The sequence below is a fragment of the Arvicola amphibius genome, chromosome 2 (assembly GCF_903992535.2).
Source record: "Arvicola amphibius chromosome 2, mArvAmp1.2, whole genome shotgun sequence".
Lineage (NCBI taxonomy): Eukaryota > Metazoa > Chordata > Mammalia > Rodentia > Cricetidae > Arvicola > Arvicola amphibius.
In genome coordinates, this window is record NC_052048.2 from 64,819,507 (window position 1) to 64,837,876 (window position 18,370).

Consider the following 18,370-nt stretch of genomic DNA (forward strand, 5'->3'; position numbering starts at 1 on the left):
CTGGAACTTACTAGATAGATCAAACTTGGTTTTAATCTCACAGAGATCCACTTGTCTTTCTCTGCCTTTCAAGCAATGGAATTAAAGGCAAGTGCCACCACACCAGGCTCTGGATCTTTTTTAGATAGATAGATAGATAGATAGATAGATAGATAGATAGATAGATAGATGGATGAATGGATAGATAGGTAGATAAGTAGGTAGATCGATAGACAGACAGTAGACACAAAGCGTGGGGCCTGAGGATGGCTCAGTGGTTAAGAGTGTTTACTGCTCTTTGAGAGGACGCAGGTTGGGGTTTCAGTTCCCAAGTCAAGCTGTTCACAGCCACCTGTAACTCCAGTTCCAGGAGATCTGAAGTCCTCTTCTGGTCTCCATGGGCTCTTGCATGAGGCACACATAAATTTATACAGGCAAAAGTGTATACCCATAAATTAAACAAATCTTTTAAAAATGTAACTTAATTTGCATGTGTGCATGTGCACACTACAGTGGGCACACATGTGCATGCATGTGTATGTGTAGGCCAGAGAACAAACTCCAGTGTCCTTAGGATCCTGAGGAGAGAGGATCCTTCAGAATAAGGTTACCCTGACTGGCCAACAAGGCCTGTGACACTCCTGTCACTACCTCCCCAGTGCTCCCCCACACCCAACTTTTCACAGGGATGCTGGGGACTCTACTCAGATCTGAACATTAGCATAGCAAGCTTTTTATTGCCTGAGCTATTTCCTGAGCCCCTCTCTTTTATTTCCTTCCTTCCTTCCTCCCTTCCTTTCTGAAACACTCACGGTATTATTCCAGCTGACCTCAAATTTGTGATCCTCCAGCTTTGGCCTCCTACAGTACCTAGAATTATAGGCATGCACCACCATCTCTCTCTCTCTGTGTATGCTATTATATCTGCTTATAGAGTATATAGATAAATAGATAGATAGATAGATAGATTATTAGTTTGTAGTATTTTTCTAGTTTTTAATCTGCCTTTTGTATTAGAATGTAAGTTTCCAGAGCTAGGTACCTCCTTCCCTCTGCTATTCATATCTCCAGATCTGAGCACATAGTGGGTATTCTGCATGGTGGCTGGAGGGACAGCTCAGCAGTTACGAGCACTCACTGCTCTTGCAGAGGACATGAGTTCAGTTCCCAGCACCCCTGTTGGGCAGGTGGCTGACAACTACCTTTAGCTCTAGTTTCAGGGGGATCCAACTCCTGGCCTCTAAGGGCTCCTGCGCATATTGTAGTGCATATAAAGTCAAAGAGGTAAACACACGTGTGGTTATAAAATTTAAAGAAAACTTTTAGAAATATTCTAAATGACCAGGCGGTGGTGGGGCATGCCTTTAATCCCAGCACTCAGGAGGCGGATCTCTGTGAATTCGAGGCCAGCCTGATCTACAGAGTGATTGAGTTCCAGAACAGGCTCCAAAGCTACAGAGAAACCCTGTCTCGAAAAACCAGAGAGAGAGAGAGAGAGAGAGAGAGAGAGAGAGAGAGAGAGAGAGAGAGAGAGAGAGAGAGAGAGAGAGAGAGAGAGAGGAAAAGAAAATATTCTGAATGTCCTCTCTCCACGCTGCTTCAATCAGTTCTCTTTTGTCCCACAGAAAACAATGACTTCCTTATCTTTTAAATCCCATGATTGATTGCCCATCCTTGGAAAACAATTTGGTAAAGGTTTAGCAATGGAAAGGAAAGACTGTACTGGAAATGAAGCACACCTATAATCCTAGCAACCAGAAGCAGGAAGATCAGAGTTCAAAGCCAGCTGTGGCTACAATAGCAAATTCATGGCCCGAGCTACAGAAGACTCTGTCCAAAGGAGGAGGAAGCTCCATGTTAAACTTTAAAGCAAAGTATGGCAGAAGGAAGCAGCTAGGGACCTGACTGGGTAGGCCTGGGTAAGTAAAAGGCTGAATAAGCATCTTGAGGAGTGAGAATTTCCTCCAGCCTGTTGGACTTAAGGTGGTTTCAAGAGAGAAGGGTGGAGTTGGCCAGAAAGCTAGGACAGAAGTGAGACTGGAGAGATGAGGCTCAAATGGCAGATGTCAGTGCTGTCTGGGTGGCGTGGGAATTGAGGCCACTGGAATGGATGAAACCTGAACAGAGATAAAAGCTAAATTCAGTCCCCTGAAGTCCTCTCTGCAGCAGCAGATGCAGAGCTAGTGGGGGATGGCTATATGCTGTAACAATGGAAGTCCATGTTACAGAATTCGAGAGAAGCATAGTAAAACTGGGCGGGGGATGCAGCTCAGTGGTGGGGCACTCGCCTACATGCATGGGTCCTAGGCTCAATTCCCAGTGCTCAAAACAAAGCCAGAAATAAAAAGCAAAAGAAACTGAAATAGAAGCTAAAGGAAAGGACATCTCAAGGATTGATGAGATGATCCAGCAGGTGAAGGTGATTGCTTCCAAGCCTGATGACCTGAGTTTAACCTGGGGACCCACATGGTGGGGGAACAACAGAGGTAGTTCCCTGACCTCCACACTCATACCGTGGTACATCTACACACACACACACACACACACAGAGAGGGAGAGGGAGAGGGAGAGGGAGAGGGAGAAGGAGAGGGAGAGGGAGAGAGGAGAACTAAAAATAAAGAAATGTAATCTTAATTTTTTTAAAGAAAAAATTAAGAAAAAAAGAAAATTTAAGAAATAATTGGTTGCAAGGTGTTCCTCAGAAGGCAGAAGCAGGGGGATTCTTGTGAGTTTGAGGCCAGTCTGGTCTACAGAATGAGTTCCAGGCCAACCAGGGTTCCATAGTGAAACCTGCACTCCTCCCTCACCACACACACACACACACACACACACACACACACACACACACACACCATGCAATAAAAAAGAAGTGGCGTAGAAAAACCAGTCTCCTCTGGGTTAACACAGGATAGCTGAGAAGGAAAGAAATGTAGAAAAAGGGAAAGAGGAGATGAAAAAATTCACTTGAGAAGTCAGGGAAAGACTGTCCAAATGAGAAAATTCTGATATAGTTGGGCTGATGACAGACGTGGTGGCATAAGAGTTAGGACCATCTTGAAGAACAGCTAACACCAGGGAGAAGGGGAAGGGAAGAAGCTGAGGTGGGGCACTCAGCTTCTTCAAGTGAATCAGAAACTCAAGGGTAAATGGGCATGATGGGGCAGGCCTATAAACTCAGGGTCTAAGAGGTCAAGAGGAAAAGTAGGAGGATGGAGAATTTAAGACCACTGTGGGCTACATAGCAAGGTACAATCCCAAATATTAAAAAAAGAAGAGGGCAGGGGACAAAGGAAAGAAAAACACATGTGAGGGTGTGTCACAGATGTACATGGAAGGACAGGAGGAAGCGCTTTCCTCGAACCTCCATCTTTAACTTCAACTAGAAGGAACCATTCAAGCAGAGATTAACGCAAGAAGAGAAATTCCTTGGTGGGGCTGGCAAAACTGGATGACCTTGGCTCTACAGTCAGGTACTAGACAATTTCCTCATTAGCTCCCAGATGTGTACGTACTGCCGATTGTGACCATTCTCCTTGAAAGGTCACCAATGGGTGATTGCCACCTGTGCAGACCTCAAAAGCTGAAAGCCAGCTCTTCACCACCTTGCCTGTTTCTCCGTCACTGACTCGCTCTTGGACGAGTTCAGAAAGATTTATTCAGTTTGGTGAGAGACACAGGTACTTCCCTCCTTGAAGCTCACCCTCCTGAGCACACCTACCTGTAAGCCAGTCCCCATGCAGGAGACTGCCTTTCTAGGCCAGGTCCCTAGACTCCCATGGAGCAGAAGGCTTTGCTTGGGGCTTCATGCTAGGAGCACCCTCCCTTTGCAGCTCAGAACAGGGAGGGTCCTGTGAAAGGGAGAAGTGATAGTGTGTTCTCTAGGGACATACATAAAAAGCACCAAAGCCAAATTGCCGCCCCGTCTCCCCCCACCCCCCACCCCGCGCACCCTCTGTGGCCAGTGCGGTGGAAGGAATAGCTGAAAAGAATAGAGGTGGCAAAGGTGGGAGAGGGCTCTCACAGTACTGATGCCCTCCTGGGTCCAGAACCACTATCCTCCGTCGTCCCTCCCCTCGCCCCCGCAGGCTTCTGAGAACACTGGAAAGGAGGGCCCACTTTTATCTACTTTTATGTTCCTGTCCAGATGCCCAAATATCCTGGTTCCCAGGAGAGAAAAGACCCCTTCACCCTGCCCCAGGCGCCAGGCTGCCAGCCCATCTGCTGGGAGAAAGGAGGGGCGCCTTTCCCTGGGGGATCCTGGAGAAACAACTAGAACTAGTATAGGGAGGTCTACACTTGCTAGACACTTCGCTTCACGCGGGAAAGCCGCAGGGTGGAGCAGAGCTCTGAGGTGGGCAGAAGTGAGGGTCCAGGCTTGGCAGAGCGGGGCGGGGTCTTCTGGCCAGAATGTATCCAAGGCAAGCTGAGCAGCTCCTCCGTGCCCACCCGCTGCCCCCCTCCCTGGGCCCAGTCTCACCGGCTCGGAGGCGCCAGGGCCCCCCCTAGGGCCGGGGCGGGCTGGGGAAGGTAATGTAATTCCGGCCCAGCTAACCCGATTATGGCGGCCTGCACCGGGCAGGGTGGCGGCGGGGGCGTGTCTTCGGCTTAGGGGCCCGCCCGGCAGGGGTCCCATCCAAGAGAGGGACACGGAGGTCACACACTCTCAGCTCCTGGGTCTGCGCCCAGAGGTCACAAGGTCACCGAGCCGCTTCATCCTTTTCCCCCAACTCTCCTTGGCTGGCATGCTCCGGCCCGTTTTCTGAGCCTTGGGTGGGGAGAAGTGTCTGTAGGATGCGGAGCGGGGAGCCTCCCAAGGCCTAAGCGAGTCCCCAAGAGAAGGGAGGAGAGTGTGTGAGGATAGATTTCCGAGATGCAAAATAGAGTGGAATCCCGCGGTGGAGGCCCGGGTTGGTCTATTTGAGACCTGGGTCCGATTTACAGCAATTTCAGAGAATCGAAATTCAGAGAAACAGGGCACCGATTCCTGGCCGGTCAGGACCAGGGTGAGGAGTTCTACAGGAAAAGCCAGGAGCTGTGCCACAACCCCAAGTTCAGATGTTCGTTCCCTGCCCGAGCCCACCAAACACGCCCTGTCACCGTCTGCTTCCCACACCTGGCCTCTTCCTGGGACTCCAGGTCGCGGATCGCCGTCCCCCAGCCGCTTCTAACATAGCCAGGAAGCCACAACGAGATTTGGTCTCAGAGGGCATTTGGGTAGCGGCCACAACGAATCCAGTAGCTGGCCAGCGGCACCCATCGGGAGGCGAAGAGTGGGGGCTGGGGACAGAAGCACCAGCCGAGGAACCCGCGAGGTCTAGGCAGCCCGAAGGCGGAGGCCGGCGAGGATGCGGACGCACGAGCATCCCGGCTGAGTCAGCGGCCCCTCCCGCGCACCGTACCTTCCTGACACCCGCGCCCTCCTCTACCCTGCCTGCGCCTGGCACGTCCAACCATCCCTTTCCCTTTAACAACAGGGCCCCGCCCCTGCCCTCCCTCAGCCCCTTCTGCCCACCAGAGACCGATCTGTCTGTCACTGCCCCTGCCTGAGCTGGCCACCCTTCTCCACACCGGACTCAGGCAGCGGCCTGAGTAGCCTAGTGTCCACCTGCGCTCCCGAGACCCCCGCCCGCCACGCTCCTCCTCCGGGATGCGAGTCCCTTCGCGGATGCCCGGGAGGGGCGGGCACGCGCGCGGCTGCGCCCGGTGCACAGGGATGCTGTTGTCCCGGGGGCCCCGTCGCCCGGCCGTGGCCACCCCTGCCGGCCCCTGAAGCCGCTGGCCGGAGCGCGCCGCCGCCGGGCTCCCGCAGCCGTCAGAGACACCCTTCCTAGCCATCCAGCCTCCCGGTCCTCTCATTCGGACCCATGGAGCCGGCGGTGTTGGCTCCGCACCACCTTCCGCACCACGAACCCATCAGCTTCGGCATTGATCAGATCCTGAGCGGTCCCGAACCCCCGGGGGGCGGTCTGGGCCAGGGTCAGGCGGGCCAGAGCCACGGGGAGAATGCAACGTTCTCGGGTGGATTCCACGGAGCCTCCGGCTACGCTCCGGCCGGCTCATTGGCCCCATTGCCCAGAGGCTCGGGAGTGGGCCCGGGCGGCGTGATCCGTGTCCCCGCTCACCGCCCGCTGCCGGTGCCGCCGCCCTCGGGTGCGGCCCCCGCGGTGCCCGGACCCTCGGGTTTGGGCGGCGCCGGGGGCCTAGCGGGACTCACCTTCCCCTGGATGGACAGCAGCCGCCGCTTTGCTAAGGACAGGCTTACGGGTGAGATTGCCCAACCCCTCGGCGTTCTTCCCTCGTAGATCCCGTTTCTTCGCCTCTTAGCTTTCTGCCCCAACTCTTACCCCTTTCTCCCTCCCACTCTGCTCATCCCCGTGAAACCTCCGCGACCCCACATTTCTCGGTCCCACAGAGGAGAGGCAGTAAGGAGAGAGCTGCTGTCGTCGGGTGCATGCGCCCTTCCTCTGCAGTCCTACCGTGCCCACTGTAAGGAGGGACAGAGTGAAGTTTGGGAGGGACCCCATTCTTCCTAGGTCCCTTCTTGAACGAGGCCTCAGTGGATGCGGGGCCCCAGTAAGGACTAGGGGCTCTCTTCTTAGTGTCACCTCGGATCACCCCCAAACTTTGCCCTGCTCTTCCGCCCCATAGCTGCGCTTTCGCCCTTCTCTGGGACACGTCGCATAGGCCACCCCTACCAAAACCGGACCCCCCCGAAGCGCAAGAAGCCGCGCACCTCCTTTTCCCGCTCGCAGGTGCTGGAGCTGGAGCGCCGCTTCCTGCGCCAGAAGTACCTGGCCTCGGCAGAGAGGGCGGCGCTGGCCAAGGCCCTGCGCATGACCGACGCGCAGGTCAAGACCTGGTTCCAGAATCGACGCACCAAGTGGCGGTGAGACGCGGGGCGCGGGCGGGCCGAGTGGCGGGGAAGGGCTCTCCGCCACTCTGACCCCGGCTCTCCGCTCGCCCAGGCGCCAGACGGCGGAGGAGCGCGAGGCGGAGCGGCACCGTGCGGGTCGCCTGCTGTTGCACCTGCAGCAGGACGCACTGCCCCGGCCGCTGCGGCCGCCGCTGCCCCCAGACCCGCTCTGCCTGCACAACTCTTCGCTCTTCGCGCTGCAGAATCTGCAGCCCTGGGCTGAGGACAACAAGGTGGCTTCGGTGTCCGGACTCGCCTCGGTGGTGTGAGCGACCCCTACCCAAGGAGCGCCACCGCGGCTGTGTGCGGTGCCGCCAGCGGAGCGTGCAGAGCAGAAGGCCTGCGACTGTCCTCCGAGGCTCCTCGGCCACCAAGCGGCCCCTGTCCTGCACTTTGACTCTGCCCTTCCACTGAATTTTGGACCCGCTGGAACCTGGGTCGCGAGGGCAACCTGCAGGATGTAGTAAATGGGGCACGGATGCTGCCATGCACTTGCGATTCTGCCCAGAGTGAGTTCAGAGCTCAGGTTCCACTGGGAAGGGGCCACTGAGCTGGTGTGAAGGAAGATATCAAGGACATCGGGGTAATGGAAGAGGTGTTGGTACGCACACGCGCGCGCGAATGTGGCTGACTGTGACAGGGACCAGATTGTCCACCTCATCCCCTCAACGGTAAAACAATCGCTAAGGATTCCTTCTAGACTCAGTCTTACACGTTGTCATGTGTCTAAACTGCCGGCCACTCCCCCATCTTGAGAGTCACACTGCACCTATGCTGTAGGTAAGATAGCTACTTACATACCCAAAGGATAAAAATCTAGGAGAATCTGGCTCCGGTGCCATAAGGGGTCAGAGAACCAAGAGGAGAAGCCAGTGGGCAGCTTATGGGTCCTGTGTTAGAGTGACCAAGGTATACTTTGGGACTGGCAAACCTAAGAATCCAAGACTGGAGATGTGGAGGCCAGATGTGGAGGCCAGTGGTGCTGTGAACCAGGGAGGTGAAACTGGGGACCCGTGGCAAGATTAACTGTAGGGAAAACTAATGCTAAATCTAGAAGAAGATTCTGGATGCCTGCCTTTGGGGGAGCTCTCTGACAACGTAGAGGTGGAGACAATGGATTGGTGAGGCCAGGATCTCCAGGAGAGAGAACTCTGGGGTTCCACGGATTAAACCTTTCTTTTCACCACATTCCACAGATACATTTACAATGTGTGGGATGGCGGTGGCTTCAGAAATGAATAGATTAAGGGCGGAGAGAAGGAGTACCCAGACAGAAGGAAAACACTACACCTTTTAGACAGAAAGAGGAGATGGCTTAGCAGGCTAAGACACTTGCCCCTATTCCTGACCATCTGAGTTTGAGCCTTAGGAGGAAGAGAGCTAATTTCTACAAATTGTCCTGTCCAGTGTATGTGTGTTATGGCATGCTTGTGTACACACACACACACACACACACACACACACACACGACATAATGAAAGATCAGAAAGACTTCGGAGTATAGGTGAGCCAATGGCTACCGCAGGCTTTCTGACAGTCAGTCAGTGGGAGGACTGCAAAGCTTTCTGGTCTAAAAGGGGTACTTTGTCTCTTTCCTATCTTGCTTCTGGCAGAGGCTGGAACACTGTGACAAGGACAGAGACCTATGGTAGCCAGACCACTCATGTTCTGTGCTAATGACAGCTATGGCAGGCGGCACAAAGACTTGGTCTGAGGTGGAAGAGATTGCACCTGCAGAAGTCCGTGTCCTTTCTAAAGTGTTATCTTTAACTCATAGATGTTGTATACGGCACTGGAGAACCAAACTCAAATTTGGAAACGTAGGAAAAGCTTTTATAGCCCCTAGGAGAGTGCAAGGTTGTGTGGAGTGAGCAGTATTTGCTCCTTTGCCATGGACAAAGGAGAAGTCCTTCTGGACTGAGGCTCCCTGTTCCCTCCCCACCCACTGTGTCTTGGATCTTGGGTTCCAGGAGTATGTTTGATTTTGAGCTTCTAAGACTGGCTGACTGCCTTGGTGCTGTGTGGTGAGGTTGGCTCCACTCCTTAGACAGCTCACTGCAGAACACAGCCATCCCCATATTCCCGGGGAGAGGAAGATTCAGGCTCTGCTGATGGCTCTACCGCAGTTCCTTCTCTCAGCTGATTCAGGAAGTCTCTGCTCTCACTGGGGGGTAAGTTACTCAGGAAGTACGGAGGGGCAAGCTCCACAAGCCTGTGGGAGAAAGTCAGAATGAGATCCTATGTGTCTCCCCTCAGCCCCCTTCACAAACCCTCTTCCTAAGTCCCCCTCCCCAGTGTTAGGTTTGGTGAGTGGGGGTCAGGAAACTCACATCTGAGGTTGAATCTCAGAGACGATGTAAAGGCAGTTGTCTTTAGATATGGAGAAGCTGTGGTATAGCACCCAGGCTGGTGGTGGGGCCCTGCGATTTCGGTAACTGCAGTATGAAGACAGCTGGGCTACGTGGTTGTGGGTGAGAAGCAGGTAATTTCCAGCTCCGTCTATGTCTTGAGCCACCTCATTGAAATACAAATACATGAATGGAATAAGTAACAGAACATAAAGGAAAAAAGAAAGAAAAGAAAAGGAGGCCAATACTGGGTGTGGCGACACACACTGTAATCAGAGCACTAGGGATGCAGAGGCAGAAAGAGCAGGAGTTTGTGGCCAGCCTGAGCTACACCGGAAGTCCGAAGTCAGCTTGGACAGCACGAGACCCTGTCTGTCTCATCATTGCCTTTAAGAAGAGAGAAGAGTCACACTTTTAATCCCAGCACTTGGGAGGCAGAGGCAGGTGGATCTCTGTGAGTCTGAGACCAGGGCTAAGTAGGAAACCTGTCTTGAAACAAAACAAAGCAATCAAACAAGCACCCTCTCCCCCCCACACACAAAAGAAGAAAAAAAAGGAAGAAATGAGGAGAAAAAATGAGGGAGCATGAAAGGGTTAAGAGTATTGTGGAGCCTAAAAGTGAATCTTCAGTTGTGGTCTGGTCCTTGCTTCACCATATGGCATTTTCCATGGCCCCTTGTCCTCTAAACCCTCAGATTCTTAGTTCTAAGAAATCATGGGTGTTACATGTGAATTACATGTAACATGGAATTACATGTGTGTTAATCTTCAGGTCATCCCTCAGGTGCCACCCACCTTTTTGGAAAGTGCCAACAGGCTAGGTGGCTGCTAGACAGCTCCAGGGCCCGAGAGTCTCTGCCTCCCTAGTGGCAGAATTACAAGTGAATCCATAGTTCTGGGGACCAAAGTCTATCCCTGAGACTGAAGCAAGGTGCTTGGCCTATTCAGCTCTTCCCCTAGACACTCCCAGGCCTTTGATCTTTTCCCTAAAATTAAAATAATAATTATTTATTTTATTTTATGTGTATGAGTGTTTTGCCTGCACATACATATGTATGCACACCATGTGCCTACCCTTGAAGGTCAGAAAAATGTCGAATTTTCTGGAATTGGAGTTAAGGATGAACCTGGGTTCCCTGGGGCCTCTGAGGAGCAATAAGAGTCCTTAACTGTTAAGCTCACCTTCCAGCCGTGCCTCACTCCTTTTGGAGACAGAATCTCACTATGTAGCCCTAGTTGTCCTAGAACTTACTCTGTAGACCAAGAGTGCTGGGATTAGAGATGTGCACCACCACACCGGGCAAAGCACCCTTTCGTTCAATCAAGTTCCCCCTCCCCAACCTTGAGGAAGAATCCTGACAGCAGTGCTTTCTGAAGGTCTCTGCGATTCTGCTCAGAGCCAAAGGCTGGCTGAGACAAGGGAAGCTCAATCTGTTGCATGAGTTCCACGAGCTCCGCTCGGAGTTTACGGGCTTGGCACAATGCTGCCCAGTTCAGACCCCGAGCTTGACACCAAACCTCATCTGCTCCACCTAGGAGAAGAAAGTAAACAGCTATGATTAAGTCCTTAAGACTGGCACAAAGAATGACCCCCCCGGCAGAGGGCCTCCTCTTCCTGCACACACAGAGAGGTCTGCTGGCTGATTGGGTATTTCCTGGGAGTCTTTGAGGGTGTAGAGTGAGCCACTTACTTTGTACAAAGGCTTCATAAATCTGGATCAGCGAGCTGTGATCGCCATCTGCATGTTCCAGGGCCCGACGCAAGGCAGCTTCTTCTGCACACAGTGGAGGTCCCGTAAACCCCGGAGCAGCTGGAGGCGGAGACAGGAAGGTGGTTGGAGAGGAACCAGGAATGACAGCAGCACAGACAGACTACTGAAGAAGTAGGAGTAACCCTCTGGGAGCTTAATTTAAAAGAAAATAGATTCCCGGGTGTTCTGCGCTTCACTCTACTTTGGAGATGGAGGCAGCCAGCCCTCCACAGCCAAGGATCTGCATCTGGGGATTCAACCAACTGCCGACCGAAAGTATTCAGAGAAAACTGCATCTCTAGAGGACATGTAGATTGTCCTTTGCTGTTATTTCTTAATAACATAGGGTACCATTTGCATAATGTTTGCACACAGTCCAGGGCACTGTCAGTGACCTGCAGGTTATGCAGCAGCAGCAGAGGATGCAGGAGAACAAGCACAGGTTATGTTCAAGCACTCCAGCATTTAACCCAGAGACTGAAGCACTCGTGGGCTATGGTATCCACAGGGAGTCCTGGAAACCATCTCCCACAGACACTGGTGGCTGGAGGTGCATGTCTTTGCCTTCAAGGAGATTAGAATCTGGCAGGAGAAAGGTCGGGCAGATGAAACTCAGTGGGCACTTGCTGTACAAGAATAAAGACTTGAGTCTGAATCCCCACCACCCACATAAAACAAAACCAACCAACCAAACAGAAAAAACGCCACTGCTACCTGTGCCCGTAACCCCAGAACCTAAGGACAGAAAGACAGGCAGATCCGGGGAGCTTGCTGTCCAGTCAGTCTAGCAGAAAAATGAGCTCCTTCCTCTGGCCTTTGCGTGCAAGCACACTGATGCATCTACCCCCCCACCCCACCTCCAGTCTGGTAGGAGAGTTCAACAAGGAAGTGGAAGAGAAAGAAAAACAAGTGTGTCTGGCATTCTGGAAGTAAAGAGAAGGTGAGCTGATCCAGGCTCTGGTGGTGGAAATGAGAGCGAAGTGGGAGAAAAGCCCTAGCTCTTTGAGTCAGTGTCAGAAGTGTGAGGGGAGAAGGGACAGAGGGACCATTTGTGACTGCGGGATGGCATGGCACAAAGGTTAATGACACGGCTTATTTGGAGCACTAGAAGCCATCTGGTTTGGGTGGGACGAGTGACACGTGGCAGAATGGCAAGGGAAGCTGGGGAGGTCTGGATAGTCACTGTGGTGCAGAAGAGTCGGCACAGTCTAGGAGGCAGAAGAGCTCCAAGGAAGGCTAAAGTAAGAAAATCCAAGTGCCGTCCACGTGACTGGTTAGGAGCTCATGGCAGGAATCCAGCTGAGCGGGGAGGAGGATCCCACACCGGCATTGGCCGTGATTATGCAGCAGGAACTAAAAGGAAAACTCTAGAGGCGGATGAGCACAGGATGAGCACAGGAGAGTGGTAGGATTATCCGAAACAGAACAGAGAGGGAAAGACAGGCGGTGGGTAAGGGCAGGTGGGGGCAGAGTGTCCGAGCTCCGTTCTGAGCTGAGACGCTAGGGACTAGTCTAGCAGAGATACTTATTAGGAAAGCCAGGAATGTGGACCCGGAGCCCTACCTACTCCCTGGGAGACTGTGGTAGGAGGAATGCCGCAAGCTTGAGACTAGCTTGGGATATACAGTGGATTTCAGGCCAGCCTGGGCTACAGAGGAAAACCCTGTCTTAAAAAAATAAAACTGGGGCTGGAGAGATACTCTTCCTGAGGTCCTGAGTTCAGTTCCCAGCAACTACATGGTGGCTCACAGCCATCTATAATGAGATCTGGTGCCCTCTTCTGGTGTGCAGACAAAGCACATGGACAGAACACTGTATACATAATAAACAAATAAACAAATAAATAAAATCTTTTTAAAAATCACACACATACACACACACACACACACACACACACACACCCCTGCAAACCTGGCCTCCTGAGTTTGATCCTCAGAACCGATATATATATATATATATATATATATATATATATATATATATATATATGGAAAGTATTCTACAGTTTTGTTCCCTGACTACACGTGAGCTATGGCACACCCCATCAGCCTACATCATACATCATGCACAATAATAATACTTTTTAAAAAGAAAGGAACATGGGACTGGAGAGATTGCTCAGCAGTTAAAAGCCCTGGCTACTCTTGCTGAGGACCTGAGTTTGGTTCCCAGCAGTTACATGGTGGCTCACAATCACCTAAAATTCCAGGTGTGTGTGTGTGTGTGTGTGTGTGTGTGTGTATGAGAGACGGAGACAGAGAGAAAGAGGGAGGGAGGAAGGGAGGGAGGGAGGGAGGGAGAGAGAGAGAGAGAGAGAGAGAGAGATCAGATGCTCTCTTATGGCACCCACAGGTACTGCATGCTGTGATGTAGAGATAAGAGATACATATAAAAATAAAATCTTAGGGGGGTAGTCTTCAGGAGTTGAATGTCTCTTTTTCTTCTTCTTCCATTTCTCCCTGTACCCTTCTTTCTTCTTCTTCTTCCTTACCTCCTTTTTGCCTCCCCATCTCTTCCTTCCTAAGTTCTAAAAAAATGGTACTGGGGAGGGGAGGGTGGGAATCCAGGAATGGTGGCACAGACCTTTTGTATCCCAGGACTTCCAAGGCAGGAGGCTGTGAGTTTGAGGCCATCCTGGCCTACACAGTGAGACCCTGTGTGTTTGCTTGTTGTTTAAATGGCACTGGTGGAGAGATGCAAAGCATAGCCTGGAGATTTTGGTACAGAAGCAGCAGTGTGAACTGTGGGTGTGGATGGGTTTGCTCAGAATTCTGGGAATGAGCAGACACACAGGTCAAAGGTTAGAACCCTGAGGGGAGTTTACAATGGAAAAGCAGAGAATGAGAATTCCAGGGACAAGATGAAGACAGAATGGCCAAAGACGTGGGATGAAAACTACAGGATGCCGGACATGATGGTGCACACCTATAATCCCAACATCCAGGAGATGGAGCCACAAAGGCCTCAAGTTCAAGGCCAGTTTGGGCTCCATAGCAAGATCCTGCCTCAAAAAGAAGGGGATGGTTGGGGAGGTGGCTCAGTGGTTAAGAGCACTTGTTATACAAGCATGAGGACCTGAGTTCAAATTCTAGGCACCAGTGAAAACGCCACCTGATGTGCCCAAACACAACCTGTAACCTCAAAACTGTAGGGGGCGGAGACAAGAGGACCACTTGGGCTTGAGGGATGCCAGCCTAGCTCCAGATTCAGGAAGAGACCCAGTTTCAAGGGAATACAGTAGAGAGTGACAGAGAGTGAGTAGGAACCCGACATCCTCTGGCCTCAGAGTGCATGCGTTTTCATGCACATGTTTACATACACGTGTAAGCACTACACACAAATAAAAAAAAAAAAAACAGAATTCTACCCCCCAAAGAAAGCACAAATAAAAATGGTAACACAGAGGCATAGGGAGGAGACAGTTTAAAGTGGAAGAGGTAAGCATTCTTGTGTCAGAAAGTTGTGAATAAATGCTCAAAAGTGTCCCTCGAATTAAATATCTGGAACCTCACTAGATAGTTGCCATTTCCGGCGGCGGGGGGGGAGGGGAGATATGATTTTGCTGCTGGAACTCAGAAGGTGAGACTTCCATATGGATTATGTTGCATAGCTGAAGGCAGGGGTGGAGTGGTGGGGTAGTGGTGGTGGTTGTGGTGGTAGTGGCAGGGGATGGGGACAAGGAGGACAGGTGAGTGGATGGAGTCACAGTGTGGGTGAGATGATGTACCCCGAGAAGAAAGAAGCATTGGAGAAAAGCCTATGAGATGTTAGGGAGAGATGGGAAACATCTGGCTCTCTGGGCACCATGAGGGGTGAAGGCTGACGCAGCTGAAGCACCAGTGAGTCTGGCTTCACCCCAGTGCAGGGCCGAGCAGCTGCCTAACATAATATTCCCAGCACAGCAAAAACCCAAAGTCCCTACTAACACGTGACAGGATTCCTAACCCAAGGAAGATTAAATCTAGAAATGTACCAGTGAGCATGGCAGCGAGAGTGAGCATTTCATCCACACAGTTAAACTCGCAGGAGGCCAGCAGGGCTTTGGCCAGCTCAGGGGGCAGGGGAAACTCCGACAGAACGATCCCCAGATCCGACAGGTCCCCATCGTCGTCCAGTGCAGCCAAATAGTCTAAGTCTTCCAGGGCCTGCATCAGTGCTTCTGGTGCTGGTATGAACACAAGGCTTCAACCTCAGGTCTGAGCCTCGCAGTCAGAGGTAGCCCCGGGGCAGGATGGGGGCTCACCAGGCCGGTCCAGGAAGTGGCATTCCCCTGGCTCTGCAATCTGTTTCCTCATTAGTAGCAACACCAGGGAGCTCAGATTCTCCTCGAACACTTTGGGATGGGGCAGCAGGGGAGCCTCTAGTTCTAGGATTGATTTAGAGTACAGGCGGAGGCAGGATCCTGAGAGGAGAAAGGCCTGGGGAAGTAACTTCTCAGGGCTTGTGTGAGATTGTTTTGGGGGTTCTGAGGCAAAGGCTCTTACCTGGTGGGGACCCCCTTGCCCGCAGTCGTCTTGCCTCTGCCTGACACTTGCTAATTGGTCTCAACACCTGGGATTCTGCCCGGATCCGAGGATTGTAAACCTGTTTTCCAGTCCCCAAACAAGGTCAAGACAGATCAGAGCCGTCCCTTTCCAGCTGAGGCTCCATTCCCCGTTTCTCTCAGTTTCTCTCACTCACACTGCGAAGTTCCAGTCCCGAGTCAATGACATGTTGGATGGACGGGAGGGAGAAGGAGAAATCTGCCAGCCAATGAGTGACCACGATCTTCCGGACACTCACGCCTGTGTCCTCATACACAGCTTGGATGGCCTGACCACAGCCTGGGTGAAGGGGCAGTACCCGTGGTGGAGGCCCTGGGACAGCCAATGTCCCCAACTCCCTGGACAAGGATTCGCAGCACAGGGAAACTTCCTATGGAGAGGGGTGGGGCATTAGGGCAGTTCTCACCTTTTTGGGGGGTAGCACAGTTTTGTTTTTTTTTTTTTTTTTTTTTGACAAGCTAATGAAAGCTAAGGCTTTTCACTCATAGAAAAAAAATACATACTTCTAAAGGTGGGGACATTATAATTTCAATTAGCTGTGTATACAGTTCTACATTATAAGGAATTTTAAAAGGTGGGCAGCAAATTTCTTATTCTGAAATCTTTGGTCTCCCACTAAGACTCTAGCAGAGCAAACACATTGTTCCAAATGAACGAGTGTTGCCCCATTCCTAGGACGGAAGGCAGCACTAACTGCTTCCGATAATCCACTTTGTCATTTTGTTTACCTCCTCGCAGGGCAGGTACACCAGCACATCTCCTGGTGCCTCCTCTCGCCGACACAGCTCAAGCACAGCTTGGCAGGCAGCTTCCACTAGGTCACTAGGGACACTGTCTCTGTAGACAAGAGTGGGATCTCCACCAGGATCTCTGGGTACACGCACAATAGGAGAATTGCCCCAGAAAGCTTGGAGTTTGGGTTCAAGATCTGGGTCAGTAACCACAACCACTCGGGGATCCCCTGGAAGATTTTTCAGTCTGGTGTCTCGCAGGAGACCCTGCAGTAAATCTGAGGCCACTGACCGCTCCTGAGCCTCATCCAGGATCAGCACACTCCAGGCTCCAGGGCCCCGGGTGGAGGCTACTTCCTGCAGAAGCAACCTGTCCCAGCAGAACCTGTTGGCATTGGTAGTAGTAGGCAGGGAGTCAGTGAGGACACTGACCAGACCCAAATCCAAAACCTTTCCCCCAAGGTGCCTAGATTTTGAAACTGAAGGTCAGAAAAAGATGTTGTCATAGATTTCCTAAGCCTGTGGATCACTAAGTGTGGCCCCACCTCTTTGCTGAGGACAGCTGGTTCACACACCATAACCTGTATCTTGGGGTGAGGGTGAGGGGAGGGGCTAGACAACTGGGCTTGTTTCCACTCAGTAAAGGGAATGGGACTGCAAATGGCCCACCTGAGCATGGTGCTGGGCCCCGTGCAGTCCTCCTGAGGAATGCTGTATCCAATCTCATGACCCAGGGTCAGGTCCATCTCATCAGCCACCCTTGAAGCCAGGCTCATGGCTGCTAGAGGGTAGGGCTGAGTGACAGTAACTTGGCCTGTCTGGAACCCCCTGGCCAGTGCAAACTCTGCACACCATTGAGGAATCTGGGGTGGGGAGAAGGAAGGGTCATGGTCAGGGAACTGGACTGGAGACAGAAGAACGTAGGAACTATGGCCAATTGACTTGGGATTTTTGAACGCTTACCACCCTGAGGCCAGCCAATCCCATCTTCATTTGCCTACCTCTCCCACATGCCCATTCTTTACCCAGGAAAAGGCACATTTAACCCTGCCCTCTGTCCACTCCCAGAATCTCCTCCACCTGGGTGCTCTTGCCAGAGCCGGGCTCCCCAGACACCAGCACCACTCCAGTGGGGCTACTCTCCAAATGTTCCAAGAACAGGAAGCGAGCAGCCCAGATGGGCAAGGCTCTGCGCTGCTCAAGCAGCTCATAGTAGCCGGAAGAGAAGGGGAGCCCATCAAAGGGGTTCACAGCCAGTTCAGACTCCCCAAGACTTGGTTCAGACTCTTCTGCCAGCCCAGAGGCCATGGAGGCTGTCCATAGAACCTACGGGAAGCAGGGCAGCCAGTAAGGCCTTGGATCTGGTGGCTGATACCCAATTCGCATCTCAGCTTGATTCCCAACCTCAGCCCATAGAGGATAATGCCTTGGGGTCCATCCTTCCCAGCGGCACTTGCTTGCCAGGAAACAGTGCTGGGTTCTTCTAAGGAGTCATCACAAGTGGACTTTTACCCTGTTGTAGTTGGGACAGTAAAGACCTTGTGACTAGCACAGGGCCCCTTGGGGGCATCAGGAATTACGTGAAGCATAGTAATTTGTGGGAAGAACCCAAGGTGGGAAAAAGAAATATGGGAAAGAGAGCGAGCGGGATAGCAGGGCCATAAGGATCCTGGATTCAAACCTGCCAGCAGCTCTGAGACGTGTCAGGATAGCAGCCAGTTCTGGACACACCCAGCCAGGCACCACCAACCCAGACCCGCCTGAAGTACAAAGGTAAACTCTGGCCCCACCCTGAGGCTGAACTCCAACTCCAATCCTGGAGCTTGCTCTTAGGGGTGGGGCCTTTTGCTCCACCTTAGTTAATTTAACTAGGAACCCATGGAATGCCGGTTCCTGCCACCACACTGAGCATGTGTGAACCTGACAGGCCTGTGCTCATGAAATGCATTCTGGGACTTGTAGTTTTCCAGTGATAGCCTCCCACCATAGCCAAGCAGGGATCCAGTTTTCTTCAGTTTCATGGGGATCATCCTCACCCACATACTCTTCGATTGAGGAAAAGGAACCTGCTTGAGGGGCTTTTGACACCCAGAGAGGCAACAGA

The 18,370-nt window shown here is 52.1% G+C and overlaps 2 protein-coding genes across 3 annotated transcripts; one reads left to right on the forward strand and one right to left on the reverse strand.

Moving 5' to 3' along the window:
- Positions 1 to 5,843: 5,843 nt before the first annotated feature.
- On the forward strand, positions 5,844 to 7,371 carry Tlx2 (T cell leukemia homeobox 2). Its single transcript, XM_038320428.1, has 3 exons — positions 5,844 to 6,243; positions 6,628 to 6,865; positions 6,945 to 7,371. The coding sequence occupies exons 1-3, from the start codon at positions 5,844 to 5,846 to the stop codon at positions 7,159 to 7,161; spliced, it is 855 nt and encodes a 284-aa protein (XP_038176356.1). The 3' UTR covers positions 7,162 to 7,371.
- A 1,332-nt stretch (positions 7,372 to 8,703) lies between these two features.
- Positions 8,704 to 18,256, reverse strand: Dqx1 (DEAQ-box RNA dependent ATPase 1). Of its 2 annotated transcripts, none has more exons than XM_038318681.1 (12): positions 17,948 to 18,256; positions 17,347 to 17,592; positions 16,936 to 17,129; positions 16,264 to 16,651; positions 15,672 to 15,905; positions 15,476 to 15,575; positions 15,235 to 15,393; positions 14,965 to 15,156; positions 10,932 to 11,051; positions 10,582 to 10,772; positions 9,223 to 9,407; positions 8,704 to 9,104 (listed from the first exon to the last, which is right to left on the reverse strand). In XM_038318681.1, exons 2-12 carry the CDS (start codon positions 17,572 to 17,574, stop codon positions 8,945 to 8,947), a joined length of 2,151 nt encoding a protein of 716 aa, XP_038174609.1. In that variant the 5' UTR covers positions 17,575 to 17,592; positions 17,948 to 18,256; the 3' UTR covers positions 8,704 to 8,944. The 2 variants fall into 2 exon arrangements, with proteins under 2 accessions (XP_038174609.1, XP_038174610.1); XM_038318682.1 differs by lacking the exon at positions 17,347 to 17,592 and adding an exon at positions 17,597 to 17,779 and having other exon boundaries at positions 17,948 to 18,002.
- Positions 18,257 to 18,370: the final 114 nt, after the last annotated feature.

What these genes read in the sequence shown, in the direction of transcription:
- Tlx2 (XM_038320428.1), top strand. Translation starts at nt 5,844, where the DNA reads ATGGAGCCGGCGGTGTTGGCTCCGCACCACCTTCCGCACCACGAACCC. An exon ending in TGCTAAGGACAGGCTTACGG is followed by an intron (nt 6,244 to 6,627) that starts GTGAGATTGCCC and finishes TCCGCCCCATAG; the next exon opens with CTGCGCTTTCGCCCTTCTCT. An exon ending in AATCGACGCACCAAGTGGCG is followed by an intron (nt 6,866 to 6,944) that starts GTGAGACGCGGG and finishes CCGCTCGCCCAG; the next exon opens with GCGCCAGACGGCGGAGGAGC.
- Dqx1 (XM_038318681.1), bottom strand. Translation starts at nt 17,574, where the DNA reads ATGGCCTCTGGGCTGGCAGAAGAGTCTGAACCAAGTCTTGGGGAGTCT. An exon ending in GGGCCCAGCACCATGCTCAG is followed by an intron (nt 16,652 to 16,935) that starts GTGGGCCATTTG and finishes CAATGCCAACAG; the next exon opens with GTTCTGCTGGGACAGGTTGC. An exon ending in TCTGAGATTCAACCTCAGAT is followed by an intron (nt 9,105 to 9,222) that starts GTGAGTTTCCTG and finishes TTTCTCCCACAG; the next exon opens with GCTTGTGGAGCTTGCCCCTC.